This window comes from Triplophysa rosa, linkage group LG20 (assembly GCF_024868665.1).
Source record: "Triplophysa rosa linkage group LG20, Trosa_1v2, whole genome shotgun sequence".
NCBI lineage: Eukaryota > Metazoa > Chordata > Actinopteri > Cypriniformes > Nemacheilidae > Triplophysa > Triplophysa rosa.
Genome location: NC_079909.1, coordinates 12,662,038 through 12,685,282, shown reverse-complemented (window position 1 = coordinate 12,685,282; position 23,245 = coordinate 12,662,038). Strand labels below are relative to the sequence as shown.

The following is a 23,245-nucleotide window of genomic DNA, read 5'->3' as shown; positions in this document are numbered from 1 at the left end:
TTGTGAAGACTCATTCTCTATACTACCTTCAGATCCTATTCTGTGCCCTAGTCTTACCTGTTGTGAAAGAACATTATACTTCTCAATATAATGATTACAAATCTCAGATATAACACTTTACACATTTAAATTGATGCTTTTATACAAAGCGACTTATATTGCATGATACTATATATTTGTTTCTGAGGACGTACAATCCCTGGGGTCGAACCCTAACCTTGGCGTTGCTATAGCACCATGCTCTAACCACTGAGCTACAGGAAAGCTTTTTGCTTTCGAAAACCTAATTGGGGAATAGGTTAAAAACCCATGTTGATGATAATTGCCATGCATGTTCTCAAGTTTAAATTCTTCTGATGCAAAACTCTTCATGCTCATTTTTTTATGAAGTTCTATAACAGGACAGTTTATTAAATGGATTCGGCTGGGTTTTTTTGCTAGTTTTCCAGGCCTCTAGGAATTTAGATCAGTCCATTAAATGGGTAAGCAGAAAAGAAGCTTTTTAGACAACTTCAGAAGATGTAAACACTGGTCCAGAAGCACTTCTGGTTTATTTTTTATTTTTTAATCTTAAAGATATCTGTCTAACATTTTAGCTTGTTAGCCAGGAACCTCGGAGTCATATTTTATGAACAGCTGTCCTTCAATGATCACGTTGCAAAGACAACGTGGTCATGCCGATATGCTTTATTCAACATTAGAAAGGTTAGACCCTATCTCACTGAGCATGCGGCACAACTCCTTGTCCAGGCCCTGGTAATCTCAAGGTTGGACTACTGCAATGCTCTCCTTGCTGGTCTTCCTGCAAAGGCTATCAAACCACTCCAGCTGGTTCAGAACGCAGCAGCACGCCCTCTGGATCTCTGGATCACTGGATCTGCACCGGCATACTTTCACACCCTCCTACACCCCATCAAGAACCCTGTTTTCAGCCCCATCAGGAACCCTGTGTTCAGACAAAAAAAAAGTCTTGTATTGCCTTCTCATAAGGGCAGTAAATCGAGCTTTCCCGCTCATTCTCACAACTCCTTCCTGGTGGAACATTCTTCCTAACTCGCTCCGGTCAACCACATCTCTCACAACATTCAAAAAACTACTTAAAACCATCTCTTCTGTGAATACTTGACAGACAAATGAGAGAAAAAAAACCCCTCTCTCTTTCTCTTAACAGATATTGGTCTAGCTTGTAACTTTGTATTAGCACATATTGTATTATTGCTCCTGTATGACACAATGCTTATTACTTGAACTCTCTGTAAGTCGCTTTGGATAAAAGTGTCTGCTAAATGACTAAATGTAAATGTATTGTTTGTTTTTTGCAGTAATTAAAAAAACTTAAACTGGAAGTTCTTCTGGACCAGCATTGTTTACATTTTCAGAAGTGGTCTGTGAAATTCTTTATTAATAAGAACAATTCATGAATTATGACAACCTCAGTCAGGATTAATTTAATGTGTGTTGCATTGTTCTTTAGGCATAAAAAGAAGATTTTTAACACAAATATATTCTCAAATGTCCACTAGATATCTGAAGTGGTGACTGGTGCATTAGTGTCCCCTGTAGGAGTTGATGTTGCAATTACGCAAGACATTTTTGAATACTTTTTAAAAACATAATATGCATTTCACTTTTTACTCTTTGCTGGTTTAAACCATTACATATAAATATTAAAAACGTCTAATCATGCTGTTTAGACTATTACCTGTACGATTCCAGAGTGAAAAACAGGGCAAGAAAAAATCATCATTGACTCCACACACCCAGCACACAAACTCTTTGATCTGCTGCCCTCTGGCCGGCGCTTTAGAGCACCAAACACCAGGACTTCCAGACACAGAAGCAGCTTCTTCCCCCAGGCAATCTCCCTCCTAAACAGATAACTGCTCCTTAAGAGCAATATTCCACTTCCACTACTCCTATAGTGTGCACTATAGTGCCTTATTATATCTACATCTTATGTATACATGTATATAACACTACCTCTACTTACTAAATTATCCATTTGCACAAGTGTACATACAATCTGTTAATATGTTTATTCTACTATATACTACCCTGTACAATGTCTCTTATATGTTATTATCCCCCATTTTCTGTAAAATAGTCTTTATTTTATATATGCACAATTTAGAATCTTTTAGACTGTAAATCGTATTATATTGTATTGTCATTGTGTTGAATGTCTGTACTAGAAGCTTCCAACACCAAAGAAAATTCCTTGTGTGTGCAAGCACACTTGGCAATAAAGCTCTTCTGATTCTGATTCTGATTCTGATTCTGATTATAGTCTATTCTTAATCTAAAACATTTTGTGATTTATATTTTTTTATATTGCAAGGTTACATAAGGTTAGAATCATTACACTATGTATTTTGTCTTCTGACAGCATTACATTTCCATTGCAAATAATAGATTCGCTGTATAGACATCAACAGCCTCACCGAACCGCCTCATTCAAATACATTTCTCAAACCCACAAACATTTATCTACGCATTCAAATATTTACACAAATACATGTCCCCTTTTCTCAGGTAAACACTGTTCATTTGGTCAGGTACACATGCCTGAATTGGTAGAGGGTCACAGGGGGTTCATTGCTATTAGATGTTGTAGAACTCTTTGGGGCAGTTTCCCGGACAGGGATTATCTTAAACCAGGACTAGGCCTTTGTTAAATTAGGATATTTAAATCATGTTTAAAAACATAATTTACAACAAAACATTACATCTTGAGACAAAGTTAGTCTGGGACTAGGTTTAAGCCCTGTCCGGGAATCCGCCCCTTTGTGTTATCATTATTTCTATGTACATTAGGATGATATGAACCCTTCTTATTTCAGTTACACGGAGAGCAAAACCTCCTCATATTTGCCTGTGATAGACATGATATACTGACCACCTGTTTGTATTTCTATATTGTAGAGGAACAATCCACAATGGAACTAAAAAAGGACCACAAAAATGGCACAGGAAACAGGAAACCAAAATACCAATGGGAAATATGGCAAATGGAATGAACATTTTATTTATTTTATTGAATCAATAAATTGATTCAATCCCCCCTTACCCATATTATTATTATTATTATTTCTTTTTTGGGGGGGGGGCTTGTAACATTTGTCCTTATGTACAAGATTATAATTTAAATTGATGTGATTGTTTGGTTTATGTTTTTTTTTGTTGGAAAAAATCAATAAAACAGAATTGTCTATTTTATTGAATCAGTATACTATTTTCATAAAAGACTAGTTTGCTAATTTCTAGAAACAAGAATTGGGATTGTAGATGTATGATTTAATGTCATAAAATCACAAGTTGCATAAGGTTACATTCTACACCGTATATGTTATTATGTTGTTTACTCAATGATTTATCACAAGGCTTTGTTTTCTTATGGGACTGAATTCCCATTGCAAAATACAGATTAGTTAAACACACATCAACATCCACACTGAACCGTACCATTCAAATACATTTTCATTTTTCATACATAGATTTATCCTTTCATTCAAATACATCACATGTAAATTCATTGTGTCAGATGCACATTGGTGGGTGTCACAGATGGATTGTTCTTATAATGCATTATGTTAAACACACTGTAATTGAATATTTCCATCAATGTTATTTTATTATTGCATAACAGCCAACAGCATAAAACCGAATAGGATGGAAAAAAATTAAAACATCCCATTTTTCTTTGAAAGTAATTTAGGCAGAGTATTTACCAACTGTTTATGTGATTATTCTTGCAATTTGCTTGCTTTCATGGCTGCAATCAGGACATCTGTGTTAGTGTCTGCAACAAATTTCTGCAACAAATGTATTTTCACTCGATGGCAGAATCATCTGTTCTCTATCCCATCTACTCATTCTAATTTACTTCATGTCAAAATGTTTTGGAATAATTGCCATCATTTTCTTTACAGATAGCACAAGAATTTAGAAGTAGTTGATAAATATTAAAGAAATAATTTTAAGAAGACTTAATGCTTTTTAATGTAGGCTACTGTAATGAAAACATACTGTATATGCATTTTACTATTCACTTAACTTATGGCTTCTGTTATGTTGAGAACATTGAATTAAACACATGATAAATAAATATAATCTCGCTGTCAATACTGTTATCTTGCTTTGCCTTTGCAAATATTTGAGAATTATAAACACTTTTTCAACAAGCATAAAACAATATTTGGCAAATCTTATTTTCAAAGTCATAAATGTTACAATACTATCTGACTGCAAAGTTCAACTTCTGAACACACACACAACTTCTGAATTTCTGAACACACACAAGCAAGAGACTTCTGATTAAAGATCATTGTAACGTTACATAAGGTTAGACACATTCCACTGACAGTAGTCAATTTCGTTGACGAAAACTACGACGAAAAGTATTCGTTAACGACATGTTTTTACTGAGGAAAACGAGACAATAACTAAATAAAAATGAATGCATGATAACGAAAACTGTAATAAAAATATACTGACATTTTCGTCAACTAATTAAAAAACGAGACGAAAATATTCTTGTTCCACCTGGCGGACATCAGTTTGCGCGCATGTGCTTATCTCATATAAACGGTAGAGAGAAGTCTCTGGGAGAAGGGGAAGCACACACATATATTCTGTGTCTCCACGCGGTTTACAAAGCGTCTTATTTTCCTTCACGATCGCCAGTAAAACACCGCAAACTTGAAGCGCGACTGCAGGCGAGTCACCCCGAAACACATTACGAAGGCAGCACAAAGGTTTTTATATGCCTATGTTAACTTAACACGAGCTGCTGCATAACGTGAAATGCAACATAAAGTCAGCAAAAAGAAACCAGCGCTGTCCTCTACTGATTATAGAAGTGATGAAGTGAGTCAAACTGTACATTCGAACCAAGTATGTAACATGTTTGCATGATTAAAGAAATGTAATACAATTTATATAATATGTCTTTTTGAAAGCTATTTCTCATTCATTGCTGTCTCAAGCAGAGACAGTGCAGCGCTTACTTCAAAGAGGCATGCCATGAGCCAATAGCCTTTGAGTATGAGCCCTGTCAGAGCGTTTCATTGGTTGAATGAACTGAATGAATACGCCCTACTTAACGAGTCAATTGAGTCAAATGGGATTGAATGAACTGGAACATGTCGTTCATGGTCTAATATTCTGTGTTCCAACAATGCAAATCTAGTTACTGAACTTTTCTGAAAAATAAAGGTAATGACCTGGTTTAACTTCATTCTAAGGTGAAGTAAATTATGTCAAAACAGTTGAATCTTTGTATGGAACATTTAATTACACCAAGTAAATGATTTAAACCATTTAGATTTTAGTAGACTAAATATAATGTATATTTATTCGACTAAAATGTTTATCATATTTCGTCGACTAAAACTACAATGATGGGGTTGACTAAAATGTGACTAAAACTAAATTGCATTTTCGTCAAAAGACTATGACTAAAACTAAATCAAAATTTGCTGTCAAAATTAACACTGACAGTAGTACATGTCCATTGCAAATAACAGATTAGCTGTACATACACCAACAGAATCACTAAACGTCTCATTCAAATACATTTACGTATCCCTTCTCAAACCTACATTTATCTTATTTAAATACTTTTTACTTACACAAATGCATGCGCACTTTTCCATGCAAACACCACTGATTGCGTCATAGGGTCATAGGTGGATCATTCAGTATATGTTAGGCCTACACTATAACTTTCAAAAGGAAATGTATTTCTATGTGTTTCTGTCAACACTATGTCCATTAGTGGATACCGTATTTTAGGAAATAAGCTCTTATCAAGCTTAGGCACTTACACTTTATAATTGACTTATTTTTACACAGTTGCAAGTAAACAGGATTCCAAAGAATAGAAATCTAACAGGATGGAAAAATGAAAGTCCCTATTTTTCTCTGAATGTCTGGTGATAAATTAAGTGGAGGAGGCAGGGGTCCGTGTGTGCCATCCGATTATTTGATTATTCCACAGACCCTTTCTCCGACCTACTTTGTCCTTTAACATAACTTCTTTCTGCCACATGATGGCAGCACTACGCAGGGAAATGGCTTGGAAATTTAAGGCTGATTCTCTCAAGGATATGAACCTTTCCTTCCTGTTTCTGTTACACAGGCAGCAAAATCTCCGCATAGTGGCCTGCGATAGACAAATCTATCAGGCCTCCATAATGGCAGTGTTCTTATCCTTAGCGTTAGGACGGCAGTTAATTCACATCTTTTATCATGATTACACGATTTTTTTAATATAGCATCTGTTATTTCAATATTATTTATTGCGGTCACGCGTTTGTCAGGAACACGCGCTGTTCTCCGGCAATTGTTCTCAACATATTCTCATGGCGGAGACTAAAATCATTTACCATATAGACGAGGAGGAAACTCCGTATTTGGTGAAACTGTCAGTGGCTCCAGACAAGGTAACTTTGGCGGATTTTAAAAATGTCCTCAGCAACCGGCCGGTCAACAGCTACAAATTCTTCTTTAAATCTATGGATCAGGATTTTGGGTAAGTCTGCTTTAAAGATGGAATAATCTCACGCGTTGCCATTACGTAATTTAAGGGAAGACGTAGTAATCTACAAGCCTTTGCTTTGGATCCTGTAAGTAAGCTGTCATCTCGGCAGTGGGGATTTGTCATCATTGGCACCTGCCTCTGTCATTGGTGATGTCTATATCATCTCCTTTGTGGGATCAGCATCAGAATACAGCGGCCAGAAATGCACCTGCCTCTTAAATATACCACACACACTGTACGTCGCTCTGTTGTTGATTTGCATTTTGAGTGCGTGCTTGTTTTGTTTGCATGGCAACCGAAGTTTGGCCCTTAGTATCAAGGGAAGCACGAATATACCAGCAATGACAGCCATTAATGACTGAGCTACAGTGTTAGGCATTACAAGCATCAACAGTGTTGATACATGGCTGCCTTATGATGCTCCTTAAAAGAGGCAACAACAGTCTGGTAAACATTTCATTGAATTGCACTGAAACAAGTGTTGTCAGAAGTAGACTAGTCATACATATCGTGTAGCTGAAGACTGTTGTGCTGTTTTACTCACTAGATGCTTCAAGAGCTCCATCTGTCTATTTAAATCAGAGGACTATTTGTACAGAATTCAGAAATTTTCTTATTAGCATACTCTGCCAAGTCAGTTTCTTTCTGTACCTTTTGCAGAAAGGTATTCTTAACATTTTCTAAAAAAATTAATGTTATTTTAGACTTTTTTAAGGTTAAGTACATTAATCTTTTGTATAGTATTTCACATGAAAATATACTGTAAGCAAAGTTTTTTTGGGTCTTTTTCTAAAGCATTTAATGAATATTAGGTGTTTGATTTTGTCGTTTGAAAATGTGCAAAGCAAAATGAATTATTTATACTTTATTTTTGTGCTGAATTAGGATCAATATTGCACACTGAGCTGTCCTATTCAGTACATCTTATTAAAAATGGCAATAGATAATGTAATTTTAGTGTATTTGTATTTTTCTTTTGGGTTCAGTCTTTTTGGCTGTAGATGAATGCAGAATAATATTTGCCCTTTAGATGTAGCAGGCTTGCATTTTTTCTTTATAAAATTAAACTTCGTTTAGGTCATTGTAAACTGAAAAGTTACTGTTAACTTACTCATCCTTAGGACATTCAATATGCTGGAGGCCGTTTCTTCAGTAAAAAGACGAAGTAAAGAACATCCTGGCTAAAAACTTTGATTTTGATGACGGTGACAGTTTTGTGAAGACTGGTGACAGAAAAATGTGAACATCTTTTTTGGGGTTCTTTTGTTTTTAAAGTTTGTGTGCCTGTAATGCGATGAGTATTCAAGATATATCTAAGAAATTCATCTCGAAAAGAGTGTTAAAATCAGGTATCAATGTCTCAGAAACAGAAAAAAAGCTTTGTTGTTAGTTTATGGTACTTCAAGCTTACAGTGCAGACATCCAGCAAATAATAATCCAGCACATAATAAAAAGTTAATTATTAAAAATGTAATTATTCATAAGAAATTTGTTCGTCAATATACATATTTACAGATGCTATGTACACCTGTCCAGAGGGGATGAAGATAAGAGATATGATTATGTAGGAATTAATTGACACGTGATATCACATTATATACACTGGGAGTACTGCACCAGGTCTGTTTCTTATTTAACGTGTCTTACTATCCAATTAATAATACATGTCCTTATTTTTTCTATCTCTGCAGGGTTGTCAAAGAGGAAGTCTCAGATGATAATGCCAAATTGCCTTGTTTCAATGGGAGAGTGGTGTCATGGGTGAGCTGTGATAACATCTAACTTATATAACATCCGAATCAGAGTAGAGGAGGCAGGCAGTCATGCATTCATATGTCATGCATTCAAGGGTAAATGTAAAAGTGCTTTACAGTTAGACAGTCTCTGTAAAATTACGTACTTTGGTTTATATAAACAGTTTTGTTTTTACTGTTGTGATATTGTAGAACTACTTCACCCTCATGTTCTGAGGTCTTAAATGTACTCCTTATTCATTATTGTGTGTTTACAGCTTGTATTGGCTGAGAGTTCTCACACAGATGAGATGTCAGTGTGCACAGACAGTCATACTGAACTGCCCCCACCGCTGGAGAGGACGGGAGGCATCGGAGACTCAAGGCCCCCCTCATTTCAGTGAGTATGCCACTGGATGGCCAGCAAGGATCCGTATTTGACTGTTTTGCTCATACTTAAGACATTTGAACAAACCTCACATTGGGTGAGAAGAATGTTGGAATGAGAAATAAAATCATTTACCTTTAAGAAGAGAGCCAGTGGGCTACAGTAGGCATCAGAATAGACTTGAAGTGGGCTGTCTTGACTTGAGCCAGCATGTTACTACCTAGCAATTGCAAAGCAATGTGTTCTGGCTTAACTGGTTGTACTAGGCAAAAAAGTATTAACATTAATTTATGTTCCATTAAGCTGAGGATTTCATTTAAAGCTACTTACTGATAATGAATTACAATGCACACCTATAAGCAAGTTATACTTGTACCAGAACAAATGTGCAAAATAGACAATTAAAAGGTATAATATGAATATGCGGGCAGAACTAGATTTCTGCAACTCTTGACTTTATTATTGATGATGATGAAACTGTAGTGCAGGCGTACACACTTAAGCTGTTACTGGTATATTTCTGCCCTCTTGTTGACAGATTTTTCCACTGCACAGTAAGGTCGTGTTCACACTTGACTTTTTTGACAAGAAAAAGTTGACTGGCGCTTTTTTAGTAAAAAGCATATTTGTGGTTACAAATATCAGCCGGCAATGTTCAAAGATAGCATTTGTGCACGAAGGCAGCTAGAGAGACAGGCTTCATAGGCAACGTAACGGAATTCTATTTTAATTATAAACAGAGAGCGTCTTTGAAATAACCAATCACATATTTAAAAACTACAATACAAATTTCTCGCTGAAAATCGATAGAAATCAGAAGTTATTGAAAGTGAAAATTAAACTTACATTTATACAAAACTGTGCTCCAACCGGAGTTTTGGCCGCCATTTTATTTTTTCGAACTTTGAGCCTTCTCGACCGATCACGTTCCTCGCATGTTGTTATGGAAACAACAGGTCTCTGTCATTGGTTAGCTGTGAAAAAGGTGCTTGATAGAGAGCTGCACGATTCTGGATAAATTGAGAATCCCGATTCTTTTGTTTCAAATAGAGATTGCGATTCTTTTACGATTCTGAATGATGACTAAAAGTAATACATAATTTACTAGAGGTTCTGACAAAAAAATGTTTATTTAGGTATGTAATACCTAATTATGTAATAATTTTATGGTTAACCTACAGTAGTTATAGTGAGAAATTTTTAACCACAAATTCCATAAGTAAACTAAAGTGTTTTTTTACTTTAAATGCAAAAGTTTAACTTCCTAAAAAGTATTAATGCATTGAATTAACGTGTATATGAAATATTTCTCAGTAAAAAAAAATCATAAAGTGACACTTGCAATTAAATGTCTTGCCTGATATCTACAGACTGCTTGAAGGGGTCTAAAGAAAGACACTACTGATAAACAAAACAACGCAGTATTCTCACCTGTAAACAGTTTAAAATAACTTTGGCAACTTGATGAAAAGCTCTAATAGCGCAACTTTTTTTTATTAGCGTAAATACAGTGATAAGAGCCACACACTCTGATGACGTGTTTTACCGCAATGACGGATATAAACGCGCACTCGGATTTGTCAGCGCTACAAACTGTCTGCAATCGATAGTTTCGTTTCAAACCTGTCTAGTTAAGATGTGAAGCATATTCAGAACAATGTAAGAAAGACACTCATAAGAGCAGTTTTGTTGTCAGGCTGTATTTACTTTATATGTTGGTCTGTTGTTTGGTGTGAGATTAATCTGGGCAGCATAAGAGTTTGTAAACGCGTCTCATGCGTGTGAGTTGGCAACTCTCTGCTTTAATCCCAATACTTCTGTGATCATTGGACACAAATAATGATAGTGTGCGGTTGAAAAGACTGTTTGTGACGTCGTTACATACCTTATGATAATAATGCTATCTCTGCTTCTGCGGCAGCACCAGCACATATTGAAGCGTTATTATTTTAGTCCGAGGTAAATTAGACACGAGAATCGTTGATTTTCATTAATGAGATCGCGTGGGTGTTTGAATCGACGGTCTTTTAACGGTTAATCGTGCAGCTCTAGTGCTTGACGTAGGGAGGTTTTTTTAAGTTTAACTTTTTTCAACCTAAAAAGACGCTCAAAGCTGCAGAATAAGACGCTGGCGCTTAAAATAGCTCTCAGGACTTTTTTTGAAAACGCGGTTTACTCCATAGGATTATAATGTAAAACAGACGCTAGCAGATTCAAAAAGAAGTCAAGTGTGAACATGGCCTAAAGCACAAGATTATTGGATTATGTAATTTTGGCATGTTCTTTCTTACATTGGCGTAACTGATCATGATCATACTAGCTTCAATGCTTTGCATAAGATTCAGTATTGTATCTGTGCATTTCAAATGGATAACAAGATGTTTTATAAACAGATGTTTGGTTATAATAATAATACATTGTAATATGCTTTTTTATCAGTCGGTTACGTTAATTTGCAAAATTCTTATTACAAGTATTACATGTTTCATTGTAGAAACAAATTTGTATTCAAAAATAGCAAAAGCATATTTTGAGCTTGATTATAGTTTTGTCTTTTATATTTATGCGAATTCTGTTTGGTCTGCTGTCAATCTTATATGATATGGTCCCAAGGTGATCACATTCATGGTTGATGATACATGGAGGTTTTTAAGGAAATAGGCTGTTTTGTGAGATTAGGGTTTGTAAGGAACAGAGTCGGTTTCTTGTGGGATTGTAAAATTTCTAAGGGAAGGTGTAATTCATTTCTCACCTTGCTCAGGTTTCTGCAGATGACACATACATCTCTCTCTCTCTCTCTCTCTCTCACACATACACACACACACACACACACACACTATGCCTTTCCCAAGGGTGTACTTCAAAATCTATGTACTTCGATCTTCTGTGATACAACATCTCCGTGCATCATTATTTACTATTTTATCCCTCCTCTTGCTCTCTTTCTGTCCTCTGTAATAAAAGCAAAAATATCTCAGGTGTGTTAAATTGCTTACATGTGTATTTTATACACACATATGTGATGTGTTCACAGTCACGTTAGATGTTGCTAGTTGACCTCTATAGCTGCAACTGAACTATATATAACATATGTATAGACTGACACTGCGTCTGCTTATGTCACACACAGTGCTAATGCAGTGAACAGCAGAGATGGGCTGGACACTGAGACAGGAAGTGAGTCTGTTCTCAGACACCGCCGAGAGCGTGAAAGAACAAGACGGAGGAGGGTTGAATGTGAGTGTTTCTAATTCCAAGAAGTGTACCAAAAGATTTCTAAATCCCTATTTTCTGAATTTCACTTTTTTTACAAGCAATTTCAAAACACTTTGCTTTGCTACACAAACTGGATATGTGGATAACTGTGGCTTGATCCCACCCTGAGTGTGACAAATATATGTTTAGTCTTTAATTACATCCAGTCTATTTTCTAATTAGTTTGCTAAATATAGTTTAATTTTACGAGACCTAAGTAAAGTCAATGCGCTTTTGTTTCATTTGCTTCACAGTTTTTTCTAGTTTCTGTGTGCGGTCATATTTGTGTGTACATCTTTATTTATATGCATATTTGTGCGTGTTTGCATTTCTGGTTTGGCCCTAAGATCCCACTGATTTTCAGAGTAAATTGAGACTGCAGATTGAAAACTGTGTGACCAGAATTTCTATCTCTTTGCTGTACATCTTTTCAGTCTGACCCTTATTCTGTTCAGAGAAAAAGTCTCAAAGCCATTCAGTCCATCTCTATGCAAGGTCTTCATTTAGATTAGACTCAAAAGACTTTAAAACCACACAGATAAAATAAAAAAGTACATTTTAAAAAAATATTAACCATGCTTTCTCATTAAATATGTCTCTATTTCATCTGGACTTCATTAGGCTATTTGCTGGTACCATACATAACTGCACAACCCCATCCATATTTTACAGTTTATTTATTTACAAAAACAGATGTTCACACTGGAGATTTACTCAACCTTCCTCTCTCTGCCTCGTACTCTATAGTCCTCTCCTAACAAGCACACTCCTGTAACTCTCAGTAATTTATCCGTGTGTTTTTGGCAGTAGCGCAGGCTCTCCTCTGTTGGCCCATTAGTTCCTGCTGATCATTAATCAGTTGTGCTTTAATTATGTGGGCAGTCTGGAAACAATGCTGTCAGTGACGGTGCAGCACTCTGACTTAACTAATAATAGGACAGAAAGAAGACACAAATATTAGTTATACTGTACAAGGCACAGTTCCTCTGGGATAACAACAATGAATAGATACTAGTCTGGGTTACAAATATAAACAAAGATTAAAATTTTAATACAGACTATTTACGTATACTGCAAAACCTCTCTGTTCTAAAAAGGTCCTTTGAAAGTCTTTGTCATCTCGCGGAACATTTGTAAACAGGCCGTATCCATTATCTAGCTGCTGGCAAATGTTGCGTGTAAATTATTATGCAAATGATGATTGTTGTCTGGGTGTCTCGCGCAAGCCGCAAATGCAAAAATCAGGAGTCGCGTGCTCATTTTTCACGCGCAGCGGTGGTGATGAATGGCAACGGGTGACTGGCGAGAGCGCGAACAGAAGGGGCGGGTGATAAATCCACGTTGCGCGCTCCCGTGGGGGATCCAGTTCTCTGTGTAGTAGTTTATGTGTGCGCACCGCAGAAGAGCTCATGTTCTTCTCACGTTTTCTAAGGTAAGGTGAATTTACATCACCGTTTTCTTTTATATAAATACTCTAGTGTTCGTGTAGCCTATGTTTTTCTTTGTCGTTGTTTTGTGGCGCTGCCGTCATTTTCATTTGGCAGATAGTTATTTGTCATTGGCGTGTATTTGGGGCTTTGTGCGCCAACAGTAAGCATTTAATACAAATAAGTATTAAGTAAGGCATTTACTACAAATACAATTTTATTCTAAAGGTTTACAGGATATTTTCAATTAGAAATTGTGTTGAGCTGTATGAGAAATTTCATTTCACAGTTCTCCTTGTGAAAGGACAGCTATGTTTAACTGTAAAACTAATTTACCACGGCTGTACCTCAAAATCAGTCCATTTCTTTACAGTTTCGTATTTATTGCTTTTTCAAATATATAGCGTAGTTTGATACGATAAAGAAAACATTTAATATGATAACCGAACATGGCTTTTACACCTCAGTCGAATGATGTGTTGTTCTATTATCCTTCTAAACATGTGATATATCTTTAGGCTATAGTGTAAATTGGCTGCTGTAACATATACAGTGGGTGATGTATTGTGTACTCCGTTTCTATTGCTGGAAGTCAAAAATGGGTCTGTTATGGATTGTCTGGTGCATGTACATTAAGCTATATTGCTACATTTTGTTATGATGTAGCCTGTGCAGAATTTATTAAAGGCATAGTTCAGCCAAGAACAAATTATGTCATCATTTATTTATTTATACAAAACATGCATATGGGTCAATGACAGCTATAAGGATTTCCGTCATACCAGTTTCAAAGATAATATCTATTGTAGTTTTTCAAACATTAAGAATGTGGTGTACACATAAATGCAGATTAACAGTGATTTTAGTGTTTTTCATCTATGAATTGGCCATAGCCTTAAAAAATGTCACGTGGTGCGACCTTGATTTATTTTACAATTAATTCATTTCCTTGACATGCTTAACATCTTTAGTATTTCAAGTGTTTAGAAACAAAGTATTTTCATTTCTTTGAGCTTTGGTAAGTAATCATCTCATATTTTTGTTTAATAATTTTGTCTTCTTAAATTAACAAAATAACAAACTTATTTTTCCTGAAAATCGCATACTAATATAAATGTTTTAAAAATACCATTCACTTAAGCATACTGTAACAGATATTCATATTTCAGGCACAAAAAATAGATATATTTTATTTTTAATTTAATAGAATTAATTATTGATAATATTCTTCACACCACATGGTGTGACCAAGTGGTCATTATACATCATTGACCCACATGACACTTCTGTGGAATACGAAATAAGATATTTTGATAAATGTCTGGTTTTGTGTTCTGTTCATACAGTGGAAGGGCCATTGTTCTCTGGGTTACCAACGTTTTTTAAATATTTTTTAAAATAAATTATACAGATTTAGAATGACATGAAGGTGTGGAAATGATGACAGAATTTGAATTTCTGTATTGGTCTTTTTTCTACAATACTCTGTCTTTTGTAATTTCCACCTCTCTTTCTCTCATTCTTTCACCCCATATCAAATATTTTACTTTTAGTTTTTTATCAATCAAACCTGTAGCGATTTACTGGAAACTGGAGCATGTTCTATATATAAAAATACAAGTCATGACATTGGCACATACATGAGTATATCCAATAGACAAAGTATGAGAGAGCCATATCAGCCTGGTGAAAGAAGTATGGCGAGCCCAGCTCTCCTGGAGTGTTTCGGCTTCCACAAGAGGCAGTACACAAAGCCCGGCTCTTTGAGATGCGGACGCTTCATCAAAGCCTTCCAACCAATCCGCTGTCACCCTGAGGCACAGCCCCGCCCAAAGCAATGTATGTGTTTTCTAACATAGCACTTACACAAAGTAGACCTGTTTGTCACTCCAGGTGTGATCAAGCCATGAATTTATCCACATATTTGGAAATTCTTTGGTTGAAAATGTAAACGGTGTTGACAAGCCGTGCTGTTTGCTTGGTTTTCACCTTCAGTCCCGCGTGTGAACGGTCACTCTAAAGGTGAACGGGCGGCGAGGGATACACGCCTGGGTTGTGACAGCGTTTCTATGATGAGCAGCGAGCTGGAGTCAAGCACTTTCATTGACAGCGAGGAGGATGAGAATGCCAGCAGGTCAGCGTTCAAGGATTGACATACTACGCATGTCAAATAACTTTTAAAATAACACACTTTGTTAAATGTTGGTACATCGTCCCTCCCAGACTGAGCAGTTCTACAGGGCAGAGCTCTTCGTTTCAGTTAATGAAGAGACACAAACGCAGGCGCCGGCGACACAAAGTGGCCAAAGTCGACCGGGTGAGACTTGCACATTTGTATGCGGCAGTTCTGTTTGTGTGCAGTTTCTATGTGCCATTTGTAACTCCATCACTTTTGCTCTCACAGTCCTCGTCCTTCAGCAGTATCACAGATTCAACCATGAGCCTCAACATCCTCACGGTGACACTCCACATGGGTAAGATCAACCCGCCACAGACACCACGTACTGTATTAACACAAAGTACATCACAATTCCTCATTTCCTTGTCCTCTTCCTCAGAGAAATATAACTTTCTTGGCATCAGTATAGTGGGCCAGAGTAATGATCGAGGAGATGGTGGCATCTACATCGGTTCTATCATGAAGGGAGGAGCTGTGGCAGCAGATGGAAGGATAGAGCCAGGAGATATGCTGCTGCAGGTCAGTTGATCTTTTTAAAGCTCTTTCATTTGTTCTAATATTTATGACGAAGTGGCACAATTTGATGGAGGTGTTAAAAGAGACACGATCTTTTGCTTGTTCTTAACGCAAAATTGGCCTTACCGGTGATGTCTCCTTTGCGGTTTCTACATCTCTTTAATACACATTGGTAGCTTAAGCTTGTGTTTACATTATTTAAGAATGAATTCTGGCCTCCGACTCGTAGTGATGGTTTCGAGATCCAGGCACTGCTGCCAAACGCCTCCAGCAGCGACTAATCCTGATGGAGTGGCAGATTACAGTAATGGAGGTGGATTTGACTGATTCTTTACAGGGGGGTAACATAGTGTGGCAGACTGATAATCTGAATATTACCATAAGTCTTTTAACTCGGGCTGGTTATTTATATTTCTGTATTTCAGTGTTCACCCCCCTTTGGATCTTTAGCATAAATTGTAGAATTTCTTTACTGTTCGATATGTGTAAATATCTCGCAGGGGCTTGTAAGGGATATTTAGGTCTGATGGTTTGCGTGAGTGAAAGAGTTTGCATGGATGTTAATGGTGGCAAATCTCGATTTGCAGGTAAATGACGTGAACTTTGAAAACATGAGCAATGATGATGCTGTTAGGATCCTCAGAGAGATCGTCTCAAAGAACGGGTAAGAATGAACACGAGAAAAATGTCTGGTTTGGACAAATTTTAGCTCATCAAAGTGCTTGTCTTCAATAGCCCTATCTGTCTCACCGTGGCCAAATGTTGGGACCCTTCCCCTCGCAGCTACTTTACAATACCCAGAGGTCAGTACAGACACGCACACAGATCCTATATTATACTGTATATACAAATACAATCCAAGCACAGCAATATTATTTCTATTTATTTGGATTTTGTTGCCGTGTTTTCCTCAAAGCTGAACCGGTTAGACCCATTGATCCAGCAGCTTGGATTTCTCACACTACTGCACTTACAGGGTCTTACCCACAAAATGGTACAGTCCTCGTATGATAAACAGCATTAACTTTGTTTCAATGCATGACCCTAACCATCATGTTGTCTCTGTGCTCCGCACAGAGTTTGATGATCTCCCTCTCACAGTTGGAAAGACAGACATGGCCACCATTGTCAAGGTGATGCAGCTCCCAGACTCAGGGCTTGAAATACGGGACAGAATGTGGCTGAAGATTACTATTGCTAATGCTGTTATAGGTGAGATGTTTCTTTGCGTTTCTTCCATCTTTAGGTTTCTTCATTAAGTCTTGTCGTTACTGCTGATGATGTGATACAACTGCCTTTTCATGATTAAAATATGAATGGGCAAGATATTCTAGCTAATCATGATCAGTGTTGGGTAAGTTACTCTGAAAAAGTAATTAATTACTAGTTACTAATTACATACTCAATAGTGTAATTAGATTACTGTACAAATTACTCTCTCCAAAAAGTATTTAGTTACTTATTACTAGTTACTAATTACTTTCTATGTCCTATATCAACCTTGATTAGTTAAGTGATTCAAGGATAGGCATGAAAGGGCTCTTTTAATTCATTTAAATGAATAATATTAAACTACATAAAGTACTCTTATTTACTGACCAAAGTATTACAAATGTGAGAATTATACATTAAAGCACAGATTTTAAAGTTAGACTTTGAATTTTGATGTCAATTCCACTATTGCACACACATATATTACACAAAGTATTTAGTTTAATTACATCAAAAGTAACTGTAATTAAATTACAGAAAAAATAAGAGTAATCCCTTACTTTACTTTTTCAAGGGAAAAGTAATTAAATTACTTAGTAACTTACACCCAACACTGATCATGATTTAGTTGTATTTATAATTATGGCTCATGGTTTATTTTTTGTGTGTATGATCGTATCTTGTGCGTTACAGGGGGTGATATAGTGGACTGGCTGTACTCACGGGTCGAAGGATTTAAAGACAGACGGGATGCCAGAAAATACGCCAGCAGCTTGCTGAAGAACGGTTATCTTAGACACACCGTCAACAAAATCACCTTCTCTGAACAGTGCTACTACACTTTTGGAGATCTCTGCCAAAGTACAACACATATTGCTTTCATATTTAGTTTCACATATCGAGTTTCTGTGTCTCTTCAGTTATGTACTTGCTACATTTTTAATGGAATTCATGTATTTGTGCATCTATGCCAACAGTATACCAATATGGCAATAATCATCAGCCTAAATAGTTTATCCTTTCACAGATATGGCTACCCTAAACCTAAATGAAGGTTCCAGTGGTGGTGGTTCAGAGCAGGACACGTTGGCCCCTCTCCCCCCTCCATCCACTAACCCATGGCCCATGGGTTGCCAACCCTTCCCGTACCCACCCTTCTCCACAGCGCCCCCTGGCTTTCCTCCAGGATACATTGACCCCTGCCATAGTTTCCACAGTGGTTGCGCAGGAAGCCAGCACAATGAAGGTAAGTCATTTCGAACCTAATTTACAATAAAATATTTACAAATAAAGGTTCTGAAATGCAGTCTCGGATTAAAACAGTTTTAAAATATATTTGTCCTCAACTAGGTGGGATAATCTGTTGGTTATTATAAATATAAACCCTTTTAGGTTTCTCTCAGTTTCTTTTTCCCTCATTGCTATCATTCTGAATACATTGTATAAATTCATTTACATGTCACATCAGCTCATTTCACGATTCACCCACAGTGCATTTGTCTCATTGTTTTTCACACTTTGTTTTGAACTCGAATACACAAACATGCCAATCCTCATCTTCACTTCTGCTTCACATCATTTCAAACATGCCATGCATTTTTCAGAAATAAGTTGCTCGGTTCAGGAAGAAAACAAATCGGCCTGTGGTACTAAAAAAAGCTTTGAGTATTTGTGCCAACTATGCCTTTTGGGATTGGTTGGAGTGACAAGACATGTTTTGTGAGGTTTTGCATGTTTTGTGTGGTTTGCTGGCTGAAGCATATGAAGCAGTAAAACAAGCAGGTTTTTGACAGAATGATGTCTTTGACAGTAGTAGTCATGAGGGTAAGGGAAACAGCTGGTTTGTTTTAAGTGAATGTGTTTCAGTGTGAAGTGTTTTTGTGTGTTTGTTTTAGCAGGAGATCTGTGGATTAGACAGCATTGTTGATGCCTACCAGACAGTATTGTTAGGGAATATTGCTTCTCTAAAGCAAATATTTATTTTTCTTTATTTTACTCATGTCGTTATTTAAATACATTTTTTATATATATATTTTATTTTAAATGATTTTTCAATTATAAACACAAAACAGATAAACAACACAGTCTCGGACCTCACATACAGGGAATAAGATAAAGGAAAATAAGTAACTAAAAAAAAGGTTAATATAAATATGCATATACATACATAGCTTACATATACATAGGGATAATGAAAATAAATATTTAGTTCAGCCTCCGAAAGTATTGTAGCAAAACAAGCACCACAGAAAAAAAATACAGCTTAAGCCTCTCAGGAGTCGCTAGGGGCTTGTTGGGGCATTTAAATACATTTTTAATTAAAATAATACTTTCATGTATGAATGAATATTCATGTTCCGTGACAGTTAGTTTTGCAGTGATTTTTTTTGTTAAATACAGGCTTTCGTTATATTTCAAATTATATTTGAAATATCTGTATTTAATATCATATAAATTGTCTCATATAAATAATCAATCATAATAACATAATAATAATATCATATAAATCAATCCTATAAATAAATATCTTATATGACCCTATATAAGATTTTATTTCAAATGAGCAGGTAGTTGGTTATGTGGTGCACGGGTTCTCAGACAGACATATGCCTCTGTGTAACTGTGTTGTTTCCTGTCATTTCTGCTGGGCAATGACAGACTGAAGGAGGAGGTTTTCTCAGCGCTGGGGTGTCCGGTAAGGCAGCTTCCCTTTCACCCCCCCCCCTCTTTCTCTTATAGTCATGCCTCCCTCCATGATTGGGTGTTTCTGTCCTGCTGCCTCACCTCGTGTATTTATCAGCATATCCTGGTGGGGAATATAGACATGACAAGTGTGGCGCGTCATATTGGAGGAAATTTGGTCGTTTTTGTGCCCATGTCTATTAACTCCTTTATTTATTGACCATACACTCAAAACATTGAAACATTTAATGGTAAGTCTAACTTGAAACAACATCGGACTACGAAGAAATGTCACATGGAAGCATAGTAGCATTCGAGAATGATTTCACGTCTGAATGTTAATTGATGCAGAACAAAAACTTTATTGTGGAGAGGCGGTAGTGCGTATAAATAAATTAGCAATGGCTAAGTTTGTGACACGGAATGGAAAGAAAACTGGAGATTCAACACCAGCAGACAGTGGACCTCAAGTTTACCATTTTGTTGGGGCGATTGGGGACAGGTGGCGCTCAGAACCCTTCCATACCTTCAAAGTGGGGAATGGCAGAAAAGTTTGAGAAACACTGTGTTAGACTAAGAATATTCAGGAAAAGTTTAGATTACCACTTGGCGTTTGTTTATAAGGGCAGTTTTTACGTTTTGGATGAGCACTTCATCTTTTCCTTTGCATTGTTATTTGGCTTCGGTTTCATGGCGTCCAGGTTTACTTTTGTATTTCATCAGCTTTTTAATTGTCATCTTATCATGTTTTTATTACGATCTTTATAAGATTTTGGCAGGAGGAAATAAATGAAGTCCTCCTGAACAGGTGGTTGTCCTTAAAATCAACATTGACATTAAGTAATATTACAGTGAACTGTACAGTTCCAACAATTTGCAGAATTATTAACTTGCTGATTTCATTTTGTAGTCCACAAGTCTTTTTGTGTTTGGTTGCAAAATGTTTAATACTTTTGACAGCCAATAATTTACAGAAAATAGCCATGTTTGTCATTGTTGCATGTGAACCTGTATTTAGTCTGGGTTGTGTATTTTGTCTTGTGCGGTCTTGAGTTTAATGATGTTATGGATTCTGTACATGTTGGCATAGGCTTAATTTAGCATCTACCAAGTGACAGATGAATTTAGATAAAGATTGACTGGGCATCAAAAGATAACAGAATCCATTTTCAAGATTATTTGCATTCAAGTTCCATTGTTCATGGTGTCAATTTTCCACCTTGTGCTTGAAAACTTGACTTAGATTCTATCATTGTTTTTGAAGTAAAAAACTAAAATTCAAATCATGTAAATATTTAGGCATGGAAAGTATACAAAATGTAATTATGTGTTTGTTGGTTGTTTTCAGTATATGTATGTTATATATTTTTCAGGAAGTCGAAGCAGCAGTTCCAACCCCAGTGTTGGGAGGAGCCAGCGGCTCGTGCCAAGAGAAAAAGACCGCAAGTCGACTGGTAGTGGCGGCAGCGAATCCGAATCAGCCTATCTAGCAAGTGGGAAGCGGTGTGAACGGTCTGGCAGCAAATTGAGTCACCGAAGCCACACACAATCGTCTCACAGCCATGCCCACTCCGGACACAGTCACGCTCATTCCCGGGTCCCCTCCCAACATAGTCGCACATCCTTTTCCTACAGCCATGCTTCCTTTTCCAAATATAGCCACACCTCTTGTGCACTCAGTGAACGGAGCCACGCTTCCTCTTACGGACCACCAGGCCTTCCTCCTCCCTACAACCTGGCCAGAATGACACCTAAGGGAGCTTTCAGCAGTGGACCCCCAGGGGCTCCACCAGTAAGGGAGCTGGGGGCCATACCACCCGAACTTACCGGCAGCCGCCAGTCTTTCCAGCATGCCATGGGCAATCCTTGTGAGTTCTTTGTGGATATAATGTGATCGTCCAAATAGAAGTTCATTGTTTAACCTCATACTGACTCGAGGTGTATTTGAAGATGAAGCCAATGCCATAAAGAATTCATGGTCAGTTTTCACCAGCATCATCACATGTGGCCATAGTCTTTAGCGATTATGGAAATCTTTGGTAAAATAATCAAGTGTTGTGCAAAGGACAATTTCCCATAAAAATCTGAAAGTATGATAATGAAAAGGGAATGACTTTTATTATAGCACCAAACTGTCACAAAATGAACCAAAGGCTACATGCCAGAACATTTACAACGGTCAAACAAGAGTTTGTGAGTAATGTTAGGGACATTACAGGTTTTTGATCTACCAGTATTATCCATTTTTAGCAATAAAGCACACCAGCAGCCACATTTTACTTCTTAAATGGCTCAAAAAGTATATTATTGCTGTAGCACACATTCAAAAAAGTAAAGACAATCAGGTCCAAAAAGGTTAGTCCATTCCAAAGCTTTGCTACTGAGCGCTCTAATATCCAGCAACACAGTCAAAAGTTTCTTCATGTTGTGTTTAGTCCTTTTCACATACATTTATTTAAAACAACTCTTCATTTGATATATTTTAATGATATTTTATGGCGCTTACATTTCATGTGCACTACAAATCTGTCTGTGATGGTAAAGAGCATAGGAAGAATAAATCATTTTTGGACACGTTTCCAATTATTACTTGGTTTGAAACATGGTAGCATGTCAATGTTATATCTCCCTGGGCTATTAAGCACTAGCTAGAAAATATTATTTTCTGAAATAAAAAAGCCCAAAAAAGCTCTGGGCTGCTGGACATCAGGGTAAACATAAGAACCAGCACTTATGTGTGCAACTAATTGGCTCTTGTTGAAAGTTGAAGTGAATTTTATTTTCTTAAGATGTTTTTAAATATTGTCTGTAAATTCTACAGCGTCGTGCCCATTGGATAATGCTGTAGGATGTGATCTCTGGTGCTGGTAACTTGTTAAAGTGTCTCAAAGAAAAATTTAGTTTGTGAAGGAGTTTAATATAACAACTAAGGGTGATTTGTCCATTTTGGATACCTACTGTATGTGGAGTATGTAACAACGTAAATACTGTCCGCTGAAGATGACAGTTCGCTTTGGAAGATTCTGGAAAAAGTGTTGTGTATATAGTTCATTTTTATTGTATATATGAAAACTAGATAATTGTATAAAAGATGTGTACAAAGCTCCTGGCAATGCCTTTTTGTAGTTATGTATAAAATTGGCCTCTGTGTAGGTGTTTGTGTATGAGTTTTCTGTTGAAAGCAGTTTTCTAAAGGTCATTCTGCTCTGTTGTGTTTTTTTGTCCAACCGATTGTCAGTGAAACAGTCTTAAATAAAAACAATCCATTCTGTGAGTGTTTAGTTCTTATTTATGGAGGGGCCCAGCCCTGCA

General features: G+C 36.7%; 1 protein-coding gene across 1 annotated transcript; it reads left to right on the top strand.

The window, feature by feature from the left end:
• Window positions 1–6,116: 6,116 nt before the first annotated feature.
• dvl1b (dishevelled segment polarity protein 1b) lies at window positions 6,117–23,208 on the top strand. The gene is made up of 15 exons (XM_057361797.1): window positions 6,117–6,532; window positions 8,233–8,302; window positions 8,553–8,674; window positions 11,793–11,899; window positions 15,340–15,478; window positions 15,568–15,661; window positions 15,749–15,818; window positions 15,903–16,042; window positions 16,627–16,703; window positions 16,775–16,842; window positions 16,956–17,033; window positions 17,117–17,251; window positions 17,945–18,112; window positions 18,279–18,497; window positions 21,307–23,208. Exons 1-15 carry the CDS (start codon window positions 6,363–6,365, stop codon window positions 21,825–21,827), a joined length of 2,178 nt encoding a protein of 725 aa, XP_057217780.1. The 5' UTR covers window positions 6,117–6,362; the 3' UTR covers window positions 21,828–23,208.
• The last annotated feature ends 37 nt before the right edge of the window (window positions 23,209–23,245 follow it).